This window comes from Strongylocentrotus purpuratus, unplaced genomic scaffold, assembly GCF_000002235.5.
Source record: "Strongylocentrotus purpuratus isolate Spur 01 unplaced genomic scaffold, Spur_5.0 spur5_scaffold_2, whole genome shotgun sequence".
NCBI classification, from domain to species: domain Eukaryota; kingdom Metazoa; phylum Echinodermata; class Echinoidea; order Camarodonta; family Strongylocentrotidae; genus Strongylocentrotus; species Strongylocentrotus purpuratus.
The window spans coordinates 16102870-16120001 of record NW_022145605.1 but is presented as its reverse complement, the minus strand read 5'-3'; the positions used below and the strand labels follow the sequence as shown (position 1 = coordinate 16120001).

The 17132-nt window shown below is 35.1% G+C and overlaps 2 protein-coding genes and 1 long non-coding RNA gene across 3 annotated transcripts; all 3 read left to right on the top strand.

Annotated features, from left to right (window-relative positions):
- The first annotated feature begins 714 nt into the window (after positions 1-714).
- Positions 715-7979, top strand: LOC115926398 (neurotrypsin-like). Its single transcript, XM_030991079.1, has 6 exons — positions 715-718; positions 2868-3194; positions 4746-5054; positions 5978-6286; positions 7440-7757; positions 7915-7979. Exons 1-6 carry the CDS (start codon positions 715-717, stop codon positions 7977-7979), a joined length of 1332 nt encoding a protein of 443 aa, XP_030846939.1.
- Positions 7980-9291: 1312 nt separating this feature from the next.
- On the top strand, positions 9292-11566 carry LOC115926384. Its single transcript, XR_004065058.1, has 4 exons — positions 9292-9371; positions 10166-10237; positions 10683-10754; positions 11494-11566. It is a non-coding gene; the product is annotated as an uncharacterized LOC115926384 (long non-coding RNA).
- Positions 11567-13200: 1634 nt separating this feature from the next.
- On the top strand, positions 13201-16920 carry LOC105442529 (chondroadherin-like). Its single transcript, XM_030991078.1, has 5 exons — positions 13201-13263; positions 14190-14261; positions 15154-15219; positions 16098-16169; positions 16848-16920. Exons 1-5 carry the CDS (start codon positions 13244-13246, stop codon positions 16918-16920), a joined length of 303 nt encoding a protein of 100 aa, XP_030846938.1. The 5' UTR covers positions 13201-13243.
- The last annotated feature ends 212 nt before the right edge of the window (positions 16921-17132 follow it).

Genomic DNA, 17132 nt, shown 5'->3' with positions numbered 1-17132 from the left:
GGTACGTGCAGAGACAGCATCGAGAGTTTTGTAAAGGGACATTTTCATCGAAGCATTGTGCTCGATATCACATGCTGAAAACCCCAAGTATAAATTTGGCTCAGAGAAAGGAAAAAACTCTCAAACTATACAGTCTTCATTTTTATCATGAAAGTAGATTACTTTGAAAAGACAACTGGGAAATTTGGGGAAATCGATTTTTTTTTTGGGGGGGGTCTGGTTTTAGGGGCCTTAGACACGACTTGAGAAAGTGTTATCGAATACCAGAATAATTTAACGAATCTTAATTTTGGCTGGGAATAGTTTGATAGACTAATAAATGCCAAAATAATCTAATAATATATATATATATATATATATATATATATATATGTATATATGCCGAAAAAATCAAACACATAGTCGGAATAGTTAAACTTTCTACCGCCGACTTGAATTTTCTTTTTCTTCGTTGTATACATTTCAAACATGAATATAAATTGATCTCTTGACTTTTTACCAAGTTTTACCATGTACCAAGTTGCACCTAATTTTTGTTTACCCCTGTGCGCGTACTCAAATTATTCTGTGTGTAAGTTTGTCGATTACTTTAGCTTTTTGTGTTTAACTTTAGCCGACAGAAAAGCGAGTGTACAGACATCGAGAATCACATATGAAGAAAGTTGCACTTCGATATTAAAGCTCGCTTCGAAAAGTCCATTACATATTTGTTTAATGGGTGAGTTTCGTGTAGCAGAAAAACGACTTAACATGACAAAATGCAAATAAACTGTCCAAATATAAGCGTAATTTATGTTGATTTTTCACGATCCTGACTCGCGAACTTAGGTTAACGCTTCGTGAAAATGTCTTCAATCCCAATTTTAGGACTACCACTCGTTCTATTTTCCCTTTCTGCCTTTATTTTAAGTTTTCTTTGTTTTAACTTTTCAAACAATAATTTAGCAAAGCCATTGGGCATTAAATGCAAGTCACCAATTCACAACGAGTGAGTTTAATCATTTAAATATTACGGTAACGAACTGAATATAACATGTCAATGTCCGATCTCGCTGTTTCGATCTCGCTGTTTCAATATCCTGTGCTTTATTTGCTTCATGCAACAAGTGTTTACCCTACCGATCACAATTGTTAACGTCAATATTATATTCTCTCGATATACAGCGACTAAGTTTACTTATTCATATACTATTTTGACAAACAAATGTAACATCACGACTCTCTTTCTGATCTAATGAAAATATTCTCTTCTCTAGTCAATTCAAATAAGAGATGACACGATCTTTCTTTTTATGGCAAACGTATGATATGATTTGTTTATATAGAGCGAGTGAGTTTATTCAGTGAAATATAACTGATTTGTTATATCAATGTAATAATTTGTCAAAATATAAACTGAGATAAACGATCCTGACTCGCGAACTTAGGTTAACGCTTCGTGAAAATATCTTCAATCCCAATTTTAGGACTACCACTCGTTCTATTTTCCCTTTCTGCCTTTGATTTAAGTTTTCTTTGTTTTAACTTTTCAAACAATAATTTAGCAAAGCCATTAGGCATTAAATGCAAGTCACCAATTCACAACGAGTGAGTTTAATCATTTAAATATTACGGTAACGAACTGAATATAACATGTCAATGTCCGATCTTGCTGTTTAAATATCCTGTGCTTTATTTGCTTCATGCAACAAGTGTTTACCCTACCGATCACAATTGTTAACGTCAATATTATATTCTCTCGATATACAGCGACTAAGAGGCTGTTCACACCGGCAGAGATAGCGCGCGCTAGACCGCGCTATCTCTGCGGTTTGGAAGGTACAACGTCGTTTCGGTCCGCCCAACAGCGAGCCACGGCGAGCCAAAACGGCGTGCCACTGGAGCACCTCTTGGGGGTGGTCCACGAGAGATAGCGCGGTCTAGCGCGCGCTAGAAAAAAGGGAGTGCTACGATAGACCGCGCTATCTCATTGCGGTGTGAACAGCCTCAGAGTTTACTTATTCATATACTATTTTGACAAACAAATGTAACATCACGACTCTCTTTCTGCTCTAATGAAAATATTCTCTTCTCTAGTTAATTCAAATAAGAGATGACACGATCTTTCTTTTTAAGGCAAACATATGATATGATTTGTTTATATAGAGCGAGTGAGTTTATTCAGTGAAATATAACTGATTTGTTATATCAATATAATAATTTGTCAAATTATACACTGAGTGAATTAAATCATTCATATACTATTTGACTAAATAGAACATGACAGTTTTCGATCAATTTTTATCCAAATATCCTGTTCTTCACTTGTTTCTGGAAAACCTTTACACACGTGCTTGTGCATCGATCACGCTTCAACGTCTCGACAACATCCGTTCTATGCGCTAACTCTTATCTTGAAGCTTTAGCGGATTAAGTAAACATCTTTTTTAGACCACATACTATGCTTCTATAGTGCTAACGTCAAAACTGTCAATTGACGTGTGACTTAATTTTGTGACTTAATTACGTCCCATTTGGTGTACTGTCACGATTCCACAGCCCAGATTGTATATAAACGAGCTTCATTCGTTTTCTTCTAAGAAAGTTGGGAAGTTAGAAATGACCATGAATCTTCGTAGAACTATCTCACGTTCATTCATTTATGCAATAATACTGCTTTGTCTTTGTATACAGAGAGTAAAGGCGATTTCATCTAATAGAAATGGGACTGTTGGTGAGTTTTTATCTCAGAATTTTAACTGAAGGTGTTAGCCTACATTTTAAAATAAAAAATTAAAGTTCTTGATCCCGATTATTTAGATCTAAAATCTTGTTGAAGATTACTTTCTTTGCTTGTTACATCAAAGTATTTTCATTTTCTGCTGCAGAAAGGAATGTCCGTCTTGTTGACCGTTACGACAATGACATGATCTCTGAAGGATTCGTTCTTGTCTACATCAACGGAACCTGGGGAACCATCTGCAACCTGGCCTGGGGTCGAGCAGACTCTGAGGTCACGTGTTTCGAACTTGGGTTCAGTGGAGCAGTGCTTATCGACCATAGTACATATAAACCGCACCCTGGCAATATTCTCTATGATGTACGATGTGTTGGGAACGAGACGACTATTTTAGATTGTCCGAGTAGCGATGTCGATGAAGGGGGAGACTGTTGGGCTCCAGCGAAAGCCTACGCTTCTTGCACAAATTATACAGGTAAGACAACTTTTTTTTTACCCGTGTCGCGTAATCTTTGCACTGTTTCCTCCGTCATGAAAGAGATAAGAGTAATCTTTTCTTCTTTTTTTTTTATTGCAGAAGGATATTCATAAAATAAATTTAGTGATTTGTTATAAGACCACACCTTCCTCAAGAAGATCTTTTGTGTCATGATAATTATCAATATTCATCATATCAAGGATCAAGGGATGCACAATATAAAAAAACATGGCCCAATCTGAAAAGAAATTGACACAAGTCACTAATTTCATTCTAGCTGGAGATCCCGGTGGTAATTAACATGGGAAATTGCGGAAGCTTACACGTCGATTTGTATAGGACGAGATGACGAGTATTAATTTTAGGGATGTTTTGTTTTAACTTTTTTTAAAATCCAGAATGCTCTAAATTACATTTTGTACATGAGCAAAAAGTGCTCCCAAGACCGTGGTTCAAGGAAAAATTTGTGGAAAATTCGTTTATGTCGTTCATGAAGTCTCTAAATTTGTAACACAAGTTGAACCCATGATCAATATGTGTGCATATAATTTGGCATTATCTCGTTTATATTTTTGAAATTCTCATTCACATTGTTTCATTTCTCGAGCTATACAAAAGTGGAAAATACAGATTAGTTTTTGCAAAGTTAAGGACGAAAGGTGATTCATCTAGACCTTTAGAAAAGCTGAACTAATAATGGTCTTCTCGTGCTAATACCTAATGCCTAGATTACATTTGGCTGCGATTGGTATACGGAACCCGTATCCTGCCCGTATTCCCCTTTCCGTAGCCGCGTGTCGTATTTTGAATTTTTGAAGACAGAAAACCTGCGGTTGCCGTATGGCATTTGAATTGATGACGCACGGTCGTCTTAAGGCTACCCTAGGGCGCCAATAGGGATCCTGCCGCCGTCGCAATTTGTTTGGGTTCTGCAAAAGTCAATTTTAATTCAAAAGACCCTAGGGCAGCCGCATTACAAACGCAAGGCCACCGTAAGCCCGCCGCGTATGGTCGCCGTGGAACCGCTCTACGTCATCGCTACGGCGTCTCTAATTGCTACGGTGAACATATAGATAAAACAAGTTATAACTCCGCGTTATATTCCCACGGCGACCCGTACGGCCTGTACAGATAGGGATACGCCCTAAAGTGAGCCTGAGGCCACCGCAGATTCTCTGTGGCCGCAGCAAATATATCTCGATTTTGGGGGCGTACGGCTGCCGTATCCTAGTCGTAGAGTAAATGTGATCTAGGCATAAACACGTCGAATTGCTGAGTTCAAACAAATCGTCTTCTCGTCTTCTTTTCCTATTAAAGTTATCCGTCATCTCGTCGGCACTCTTAAGCTTCCATACTAAATGCCCCAGTCAGACAGAAGGAAATCATACCAGACCAATAAAAGCTCGAGCAAATATTACATTACTCTAAAAATGATGTCAATCGGTTTAAAAAGGGAATAGCAAACAAGAAGTTTCATCTCTAAAAAATGAAAAATCGTATTCAGGCGATTTAAATCTTTCCTGACAATGATTTATTTCTGTTTTAAAGTTCGCTTGACAGGAGCCCACTTTCCCGGTGAAGGCAGAGTAGAGGTGTTCTACCTAGGATCCTGGAGACCAGTTTGTAGTGACCATTGGGATCTCAGCGATGGACGCGTTGCTTGCAGAGAACTTGGACTTGGTACAGCACTAGACGTCGACCATAGTTTTATTTCTTCTGAGGAAATGGGAGATTATATCTTGAATGATGTGAGATGTAATGGAAGTGAATCTAGGATATTGGACTGTCCAGGATCCACTTTTATCATTGGCAAATGTAACTCTACCCGCAGCGCCAGAGTTCGATGCTCAGATGGAGGTAAGTTGACGTTCTTTGGCTGTAATACTTGCACAGAATGCTATACATCGGAAGGGTGTGTATAATTAGCACTCATTGGTCCGCCGACAGGAGTTATATTTTCATGATATTATGGATAACATAACTTACACATTGCGAACAGTGAGTAGTTGAGTATGTGCAGGGTTGCCCTCACTTGACCACGTAAACGATATTTATAATCATCGAAAAAAGACCGGGAGTTAAATTATACATTTTGATCTTCGCAATCAATATCACTTGATTAGCTGTGAACCAATCACACCTTTTCATATATAAGATATGTGTAATATTCCGCTTTTTACCAATTTCTTACGCCAAAGATTCTCTAAACAGACCGAACAAACATGATCTCATGACACTGAATAGTAAACAATATTGGGTATAGTATGTTTTACCTGCAACCCACCAAATGACTTGTAAAGCAATACAGAAGAAAATGTAGTAAAATTATTGTTTACGAATCTCCATTTTCTTCCACATCATTTTCTGATATGGAAAATGCACTAAGTATTGTAAACAGGCAGCGTTGGTCGCAGTCATGGTAGATGTTATTATTCTCGTTCCGGCAAAGCTGGTCACATGTAGGACCATCTTTTCATCTTTACCCACTAAGAGGACAAGTACTATACAAGTTGGAGTAATTTATATGATGGGGACGTCTTTCTCAAGACTTTCGAGTAATATTTTTGTCTTTTGATTATCATCAACATAAAATGTACGCTTTATTTTTATTTTCATTTTTAATTCATGATCTTTATTCGCTTAAAATTCAAAAGCCCATATGACAAAATTAAAATATAGGAATTCAAATGTCAGAAACAGCTCCATGTTGTTAACCACTGTACTATTAAAAGTAAAGAAAACTTCATAAGTTTGTTGCGGATTTCTTGTTCTCATCCTAGTTCGTCTGGTTGATGGCAGAAATAGCAGCGAAGGAAGAGTGGAATTTTTCTTTAAATCAACCTGGGGTACTGTTTGTACTGAATCTTGGACCTTGAATGATGCGCATGTCGTATGCAAGAGTTTAGGGTTCGCCTGTGCATTAAAAGCTTTTACTGAGCTTGAATTCGGCTATGGTTCAAGCAATGTATATCTTGAGGATGCCCGTTGCACTGGGAGGGAAACAAATATCCTAAACTGTCCAAATGCACAGTTTGGAGTAAGAGACACCTGCCTTTTCGCGGGTGCTGGTGTTTTATGCTCTACTGAAGGTAATTAGCTGATCCTTGTTTCATGGAATTATTTGTTCGATTTAATGGTGGGAAAAAATAGTTAGCCCACAACGAAATGAGAGTCTTAAATATATATACGAACAACATGTCAACTGTTTTTTTTTTATAGTGCAAGCCCGGTAATCCGTTACAAGCTTTAGAAAATTGATTTAAACATCTATTCTCCTTATTTAAAGACTTGAATTCGAATTACTCAACACATTCTCAACAAAGCATGCCTTGCTATCCGACCCTGGTTACAGTTACCTGGTAAATTACACCTCAGTTTCGTGAATATTCAGTCCAGACGTACATAGGTTCAAATGATGTTAAAGAGATAGTTGAGTTTTGTTGCAGAGGGCGCTACACAAAATATTTTTTGTGTGAGATAATGAAAAACCTAGTGTCAAATTTGAAGTAATATACAATTTAGATTTTAATAAAATCATCCTTGTTTGATCAAAATCGGTTCAGAGACGGCTGAAATATCCAAAAATATAATCATTTATAATACTTGTGGTGTCCCAAAATATTCGATAATTTTGAACCAGCCGTTACGTACAACCAGCCGACCCGTGCATTACTATTATTAATTGATTAATTAATTAACGGTCACCGTATTTTTGGGAAAATGGAGTTAATTTGGTATGATATTTTTAATATATATTCACAAATTTTGGGGTCTAAAATAATCTTCATAGCAATTTTTGGTTTTAAAAGGGCACTAGAAACGTGATAAATAAGAATTAGAGCAATAACCATGCACTTTGAAGGCATCTGAGGTCTTTAAAAAAAACTCAACTATCCCTTTGTTTCTTTTACAAATAATACATATTCCACTGGAACTTGTGCATTGAAAGGTTTATAAATTGGAAGTCCAGGACGAAACGGTTCGCCGCCGAAGCCGCTAGTTCGTGACACCGCGTCACTATTTTGCTTCATAGTGTTTCGTCGACTTGCCTCATTAAGCAGGATCTCTTTGCATATTCAGTCCAGGCCTACAAAGGTTTAAATGGTGTTTAAATTAATTATTGTTTAATATGTCTAAGAACATTCTTTTCCACTATATAGAGCATGTGCATTATTAGGTTGATTAATTTCATAAAGTAACATCTTTTCCATCAGTGTTTTTCTTTCATCTTTTAACTTACAGACGAACACATCGATCTGGTTGATAGTTCCAACTTCTTGGATAGTTTAGTCGTGTACTACTACAACGGCCAGCATAGATCTGTCTGCCGTGACTCCTGGGACATGGCCGACGCTCACGTTGTCTGCAGAAGTCTTGAGCTGGGATATGCGGTAATAATTCCTAACTCTGACATATCAGATGGCAGTGGGAATGAAGTTACTCTTGATTGTGTATATTGCTCTGGCAATGAGTCTTCGTTCTTTGATTGTCCTGGAGTGGGTATTGCTTGTGAAAGTAGCTGCAATGATTCTCGAGATGCCAGAGTGATGTGCTCAGGAGGTATGTATGAATTATATCCATCCCATCTATCCCATCTTGTCGCGCAGCACGTCTATTGCTGAAGCGGTATTGCCGAAACACCACAATGACATCACCCTCATTACGTCACAATCAACATTTACTGACCAAACTACTAACTTTGTATCCTTCGTTGCAGGAAACGTCTGTTTAACAAGTTGGTGTAACCTTGGAATGAATTCGCAAGGTATGGGAAAACGTTAACATTTCCGACGTTTCTGCATTATTTAATATATGAAATTTCAAATATCTAACATTTAAATACAGCAATACAATTTGTTAAACTCGTAACCGAAAGAAATACTTTCACAGTATTGATTTTTATTTTGGTGTGTCTTTTCATTGTAATGTGAGAATAAATAACCTTATTATAACTTAAAATGTTGATTTGATGACGAAATAACGAGACATTTAAAAAAAATTATTAAAGTTCTAACGAATCCCTTTTCCACCTGTACTGTTTTTCAAGAAGGTGACTGCCACTCTCTCCTGCAAAGGACTAACGACTCGGAGTCAGGTAAGAAAACTTATGTTGTTTTCCTCCTTATTATTTCGATTTTATTTTTATGTGAAATAAAAGGACAACAAAAAGTCTTTAAAGATAAAGTTGACTTCTGTTCATGCGATTGCATTGTGAAAGAAATGTGAAATGGTTCATAAAAAGTTGATCATGTAGCATGTAAATATTGGTGTGTACTGCAAGGTTCTGGAGTCATCAAATTCATAATAAATTTGGCCCAATCTTGGTAAAGTACTACACAAATGGTGTCGGGCCTACTCACCTTGATTTCCTTATCTTTTTATGCTCATTACTCAGCCAGTAAACATTTTCTACCAAAATTGTTAGGCAAATGACATTTATTTGTAATCCTCTAATATTATACAATAAAGTGACTGTACATAAAAGTCATGTATAATATCAAATATGGATTTACGGGTAGGAAACATGGTAGCAGATTATTTGTTTAAAGCATAGTAGCTTCATTCGTTTCAATATAAAACTCTTATATCTCGCATCCGTGTTCGATCTGTTATTAGGTACATGTGTTCAGTATGCGGTAGAGGATCCCATGCGTACATTATCGGCCTTAAAATGTCTGTAAGTATAATCGTTACTTATAAAAGCATGACTAATAGTGACGTGCTTTATGCTGCTATTCATTCAGGTGCAGTAATATCATGTTTTGGGGTTGCCTTATTAATTAAAGTTGATGTGAAATGTATGAAATTGAAAAGAAAAAAAACTATGCCGAAGTCACCATACGGAACGATGAGACCTCCTATTTCTGAGAGATTTTTTTGAAAGAGGTGTAAAGGTGGTTGATATATATATACCAGTCTGTAGGATCTATTCCTTGAATGCACTGAGTGCTTTGGTTGCCAGATGGCTGAGATAAATATCTCTTATCCAATGGATTTATCACAGTAATTATATATTCGTTCATTTATCTATATGAAATACATGTATTAGCTTTTAATACCCCCGGAAAGCAACTTCTTGTTCTTATTTTTCTTCCTAAGGACCTCAACAGAGATTGAGTTGTTTGGTTCTCTCTTTGGAAAAATATTACAGTGCCAGAAGGAACGAAAATATATGTGAGTTTAGTATTATAATGATGTTCTCATATCGACGGTACTCTGGACATACACATCTGCCTAAAGCGCATCGCAAACTACTAGTATACGACCTGACTACGATACGAATTTTGAAAAAATTGCAAAAGCATTTGATACAAACTTACAAAAATGTTAGATCTTAAAGATCGTGGATTTGGATAAGATATAAATATGAAGAAATTTCATGCTTCCTTGGAAGAGGAAAACGTAAATCGTCTCACAATCGTGGTGATGTCAGACCAGTAGTGCAATTACAAATTGAAACCGATTCGGTTTTTGTCCTGACTAGAAGAGTTCAATGCTTCTAAATTCCTGTGTATTCTTCTCATTATCTAGAATCTTAATCAGGAAGATGACATTTCTTAAGATTTCCTTTTTAATCAAATTCCAATTTATTCGAAATTCGGATTGCTAGACGATCGTGCAGTTGGCTTTGGAAAAGGGACATGAATAACTGTGCGCGTCAATCCACCAATGTGTAACCACTGAGCTCCGTGTATACACGAAGCAGCACATTACACTTATTTATTGTGTTTTAAAAAAGATCGCCAGGTTTTACAAAGGCATATTTGAAAGAGGCTTAACAGACTTTATTTAAATTATTCTTGAAATTTCTATTTTCCACATCATTAGGTATACTTCATATTCAGATATATTTCATGATTTATTTTTGTAAAAATCGTACATAAATAATGAACACAATATTATTTAGGTTTCTTTTTGGAGTGGAGTGGTACAAAAATAAAATGCACCTTGTGTTAATGTCGATGCAGCATTCTCTTGAGTCAAGGCATCTCGTCATTGGGACAGCAAACGTTCTCTGGAATGGAAAGCTTGAAAGTCTTGTAAGTTTGCATGCGAACGTGTATGCATTTGTAACAATGCTTCTTTTATTATGTTTTTGCTTTTTTCGTTTTTTTTTTTTATTCTTTGTTACCCCTAAGTTTGAAGTTAAATGAAGCGATGCTTTACCAGATATTGTATTCGTCAACGGTACAGTAGTAAAACAAATATATATGGCATATTATAGAACCCCTGGGCTCCGTGCACGCCCTTTTCTATGGAAGCATGTACATATGCGTCGACTAGTCTACCAAACATGTAGTTTTTACGTTCATTGGCAGTAAATTTGAACTAGCAGTATCTCACTACATGTCTAAAGCTCATATTTTGGATTTAGTATATAGATAAGGAACCCTAATATATACGATAACATATTTGTCTCTGATTGGTACATTTTTAATTTTCTCACGTAACCAATGCGTTGTTTAATGTGATTTCTAATACCAGGTCACTCGGTAACAACACGATTGAGCATATCCCGGCGGGAACTTTCGATGGGCTACAGAATCTTGAATTTTTGTAAGTATGCTAAGAATGACCGGAAAAACTAGTCTATTGTTGACCCAGTTTCCAACAAAAAATACAAATCAATTATAAACATATTGAGCTTAGAGGGTCCGCAAGAGAGGAAAATGAAAATCGTCCAAAATTCTTGTTGGATCATTATGAACTGAGCTTTTAACTAAAAAAAAAATTCTTGAAAAACAGATAACAACATATTATAACAATAAAGAGTCTGTATGGGAGCGAAAGGGGGAATTACAAATAATATTTGTGATACGTTCACCACTAAGCTACCTTTGAATGTTACCTTCTTCTTCTTCGTTTAGTATTATAATGGCTATTTGGTTTTATAATACCAATACCGTATGCTGCCTTTAAAGGACAAACACACGACCAAATATTTAAAAGAAAGCTTTATTACTCAATAGCAATCACTGAATTGAACAAATTCCTCAACTAGAAATTATTAAAACCCTGTATTACAATATAGCGCTCATGTTTGTTTGTTTGTTTGTTTGATTGACTGCTAAGAATGTATTTTTATGCTTGTAAGTAAGCATTGGCAAGTTCATTGGCAATAAATTTTAACTTGCAGTATCTCATTATATAAGTAATATTTAAAGATTATATTTTGGATTTAGTATATATATATATATGGAACCTCTAATATGTACGATAACATTTTTCTGTGATTGGTACAACTCACATTATCTCACGTATCCAATGCGTTGTTTAACGTGATTACTCATACCAGGTCACTTGGTAAAAACACGATTGAGCAAATCCCAGAGGGAGCCTTCGATGGGCTACACAATCTTGAATTTTTGTAAGTATATTAAGAATGACAGGAAAAAATAGTCCATTGATGACCCGGTAGGAGATGATTTTGTTCGACTTGAAGAATGTACTCCTTTTAAACCCCCAATATTCTATATTTTGTAATTTTAATATCGAGTATGCTGAGAGAAGAGATGTATTCATCCCTTTGATGTACGATTCTTGGGCACAGCCATTTTCTGGATAATGTGACGTACCAGGAGAACTTGTATATCTATCATGCACCACACTTTAGTTTAAAAAACTCATTGTAACTCATTTATTTTGAAATACTAAAATAAAGCAGTTTAGTATTCTATTTATTCGAAACCTTCACCTTGGAATAGCACCAACTTGTCCATGCAATATTTCGTTCTGACAATGGAAGCAGAAAGGGTAATAGCAGATGTCAGCCTAACCGCAGGCGGAGATCGGCCCTGTATTATAGAGGGGATTTATTCATAAGGCCCTCTAGCGTTTTTAACGTGGAAAATGAATTATTTACAAGATTCATACAATTATTATTCTTACATATTAAGTAACTCCAGATATTGACTATGATATTGCAAAAAACGGAGCGCAAAAAAGTGATAAAATGAAGAGGATATCGTCGTTTGAAAATGTGCCTTCTCGGAGAGCTCTATACGGTACGGGTCAAACCGGTCCGAGTATTCAATGGAATAGAGACGTGTTGTTGCCCGCCTGCCGTTAGGCTGGGTTTGATGAGTTTTTGACATTGTGGTTGGGGTAGATTTTGCTGAATCCTGACCCATATTAAAACATTTACACCCCCATGTTTATATTTTCGGAAAGAGGAATAAATTGCGATTCTTTACGTTAGATTTTCATTTGGGGCCCAAAATAAAACTATGTGTCAAAATTCGAGATGTTTTTAAAGTTTTTATCTTTGTATAAAAAAAAACATTTTTAATGTGGAAATTGAATTATTTACAGGATTCTTATGATGAATATTTGTGAATATCAATGAACTCCAGATATTTACTATGATATTGCAAAAACAGAGCGCAAAAGGGTGATAAATTAGAGGAGATATCGTCGTTTGAAAATGTGCCTTCTCCAAGAGCTTTACGGCGCGATTCAAACCGGTCCGAGTACGCCGTATTAATGTACTAGACGTGATTTTGCACGCCTGCCGTTAGGCTGGTGTATGAAATATTTCATTACCACACTCACATGGGAAGGAAGTATCCATAAATTTGAATACGAAAACCAGTATGGGAAGACCGGTCACTCAAAGATTTGTTTTACTTTTTGAGGCATTTCTTGATCATTTTGAAGCGCAATTTTGTTAGGGCTTCAATATTACCAAATATCTAAAGAAAAAAGAAGCTGTAATACTCAATATCAATCACTTAATTGAATAAATTCCTCGACTTAATATTAACTAAAACCCTGTATAACAATATAGCGCTCATGTTTGTTGGTTTGTTTGTTTGCTTGTATGTAAGCAACCAAGGGACCGAAGACTAATAGCCCTCTCTGGCGCTCAGTTAATATTTGCCTTAGCCAAAAAATTAAGGAATCGATTCCTTTCAGGTATTTACCCCTCTTGGTGATGTATCTAATGATATTATTTAATTTTTTTTCCTTCAAAATATTGATCTTTGAAATGCAGGGATATGTCATTCAATCGTATCCACTCAATTCCTCCAAAGATTCTTACCAATATGCCGAGACTGAAAACTTTGTGAGTACTTGTAGGTCTGTTTCAAGACGAGAATAACTGTCAAATATGTATGAGTACTCTCCAACTAATTGAGTAATCATGGTAATGGTGATATCATATGAGATTAGTAAAATTCAAGATATTTGCTCACTTCTTTTATCTCGTAAATACTATTATTTTTTTTCTCCCTATGTAACTATGATTCTATTTTGTACTTAAATTTCTGTAAATATGTTCATTTATTATAACTTGAATATTTGTTTGTAAATTGTATTTTCATTGTTTTATATTCTATTTTAATTATATGTAATCACGGCCTCGCTGAAAAACAGCTTTTGCTGAATGCGGGCACAATTACTATACTTGTTTTTAACCGTGAATAAAAAAAAATATACCATACCTTACCATACCAAATACACAAATTTAAAGTATCATAACGACATGATTTGACATGGTTATCTGACCATTCTCTTAAATGTCGACTTCTCCAAAAAATACATATTACTAACAAATTAAAGTAATGTTTACCCTGCCTGTTTTGTTTTTGCTGAACTCCAGATCAAACTCTGTCTTAGCTGTAGGAGCAAACGTGCACACCTTGTTTAATCAGAATATTCATAATATTCCAAACAAACGTATTAAGTTCATGATAACACGAATCTTCTCTCACAAAATGGGTGATGATGTAAACACCAGAATAAAATATGTTTTAGCGCTGTTGTATTCAGTGTATATGTTTTGGTTGCAAACAGTCATTTTCGAGCGGTAAAAATATTCTTCCTTCATAAATATTGTTATTTGGTGCAAATTTCTACAACGTTATTTCTTCTCCTGTGTTACTTTTGTTTGTCTGTGTGGGCATGTGTATGGGTCTATATGTGTGAGGTGTGTTTGTGAGTGTGCGGTATTGGTATGTACGTTGATTATGTGTATTTATGATAATGCAGGAACATCGGGAACAACAACATCATACGTGTTCATAGTGGAGCATTTCATGGATTACCATCACTCGAAAATCTGTGAGTAAAATGATTTTTAAAAAAAATCAAGAATGTGATTTATTGTATTGTAATGCACCTGTTTATCTAAGTCAAAAACTCACAATCAGTAAAAACAGACTGATTTACAGCGAGTCCGTGCACATTGTTACACACTATCACTGACAAATTAATATAGAACAAATTAAAATATCTACAAATAAATCTTTGAATAAAAATGAGATAAAACAAAAATCTAATTGTTGAGAATATTACGAAACTTACAATATGTACACAGCCCCCTCCATTGATTGAACATATTGAGGGAGTAAGATTGAGACTTTCATTATCGAAAGTGATTGCATGACGAATTTCATGTCAGGCAACGGCTTATAACCAAATTCTCATGTTAGCTTGATTGTGGCAGGAAAAAAAGTGGGACATTTTGGAAAGTACTGCATGTGATCCTTTTTTAAGTTATATTTATTCCATGTAAGGCAATCGGTTGGAGAAAGCTCTCTAATGTGAGTTACAAGTAGCCCTACTTGATATTTTACAAAGCCAAATAAAGATTCTGATTTAGATTTATGCTGTCACTTTTTTCAAATACAAGTGTATAACATAAACAACATGACAAAACACATTCCTGATAAAAGAAATTGTTTGACGTAAATTCCACTGAATAAAAATTGGACATTAAGAAGTAAACAATGTATGATGCATACATCAGCTTTCATGAGCTTCATGATAATTGATTGATATCTTTTGTTAAGTACAGCATGTTTAAAAGCTATGGTGCAAAAAAAGAATGGCGCAATAATTTTCTTCCATCACATAATACCATAACAAACGTTAATTTTCTTTGAAAGTGAGAGTGTATTAAACGTTTTTTTTTTTACATCTTTCATCCTTCTTTCTTCAATATCTGAACCAGGTATCTTGATCACAATAATATTACAGCAATACCAGATGATGTGTTCTCCGGTAGTTTATTTGTCTTGTGAGTATGGACATGTTTTGCTTTAAAAATCAATTAAAACTCCGATTGAGGGGATATCAGTCCTTGAATAGTTAGACTATATGTAATTTCATTCATTATTCATGATTGAGGTATCTTTTATGATTTTTAATCTACATGTACATTCATTTGCATGTAATTATCTTTCGACAACGTGAATTATGAAAGTAACGAAAATTAATGTGCACGTTTATCCTTTTCACTTATGGAGTGAGGTAATTATTTCAAAATACATAATACCAACCTTTTGAAAAAGTTATGCATGAGTAGTATACAGTGTTTCGGATATGAAATATATTAACTTTATCATTTGGGCAAGTCCACTAATGAAGTTTGGATCAGACCTTATATGAAGGGAATTAATACCTTAAATGATAGTTTTGTTATTGGTTCCAAGATACTTGGTAACGTATGAAACATAAAATGACCCCAATACTTTTGATGTATTAAAGAACATAAAGCACATAACTTCTGGGAGAACGTTCTTCCCATTGGTTGCCAGAGAGGTATGGAATGGCCACCCATCCTTTATACAAGCTACTTATCTTAGCAAACGTGGACTCTTTTACAAAATAAAGCACTTAAAAAGACGCATCACTTCGATTTAATGAACTAGCCGTTCTCTTATAAAGTGGTTATTGACTGAACACTACAAATTAATACTTCTTAAATCATTTAATATTGTTTTCATTGTGCATGAACATACTAAGCTCAGCGGTCATGCGGACCTCAAAAACTGATATATATGTCTCTTATTTTGGAGCAGGCGCCATTAGCACCTGAGCTAGCGGATACCGACCCTATATAAGACATCATTATTATAAATCCCTTTACATGTGCTTGCTGTGTCTGTCCTACAGATGGATCAATGACAATAACATTCGCGAACTGAATTACGGAGCTATGAGAGGATTGTCTAGCATTACACGCTTGTAAGTTTACGATTTAAACTTTGCATGCTTTTAACATGGTTCAACTCAACCATAAATTATAGCTTCTATTTCTGTTATTCGAATGTCCTCACCAAGCAGCTAAAATATCAAAAACATCCCTCTTCTGAGGGTTTGTGTTATTTTTTTCTATGAATGCAAATTAATGTATCTCTGAAAGCTTTAGAAATAAATTGATCTTCTTTTAGGAAAGAAACAAACGGTTTCAATAAGAATAATTTGAACGGAAAACAAAATTATGTCTGAAACCTTACGAAAATTGTTCCTCATCCTGCCTTTTTACAGAATGTAGGCCTACATATTTTTTTCAATAGGAGCAACGTCGATCTGGCGCTGCTCAGTGGCTGCCGGGCTCACGATCAATTGGGCAAAAAGAATTTCCGTTTCGGTTTAATAAAATTTGGAGTGGACTATTAGGCTATTATTATTATTATAAATCAATTCCTACCGTAGTCTGAATATTAAACCGTAAAAATCATAAATATCATAATCTCAAAAGGAATGAATTCAAAGGCATTTCACTGAATTGTAATCCCCTATGTATAAATGATCACTATGGAACAATTTTTTTCCAACCTGTATTTAATTTTTGTTTAATGCCCACTGTTTACTCGACCGATTGGTATATAACAGAGAATGATTAAATGTTATATCATCTAGATACCTGGAGAACAACCACATACAAAAAATAGACAATGGATCATTTGATGGAGTTCAAATCCAACGCATGTAAGTTCAGGGGATTGAAATCTCTCGACCGAATAACAATAATGATGATGATAATAATAATCATAATAAAAATTATAGTAGTAATAATAATGATAATAATGGTAACGATAATGATAATAATGATGAATATAAACATAATAATAATTACAGTTGTCAATAGATAATAATAATAATGATAACAAATAATGATACTTATAATAATACTGATAGTTATTA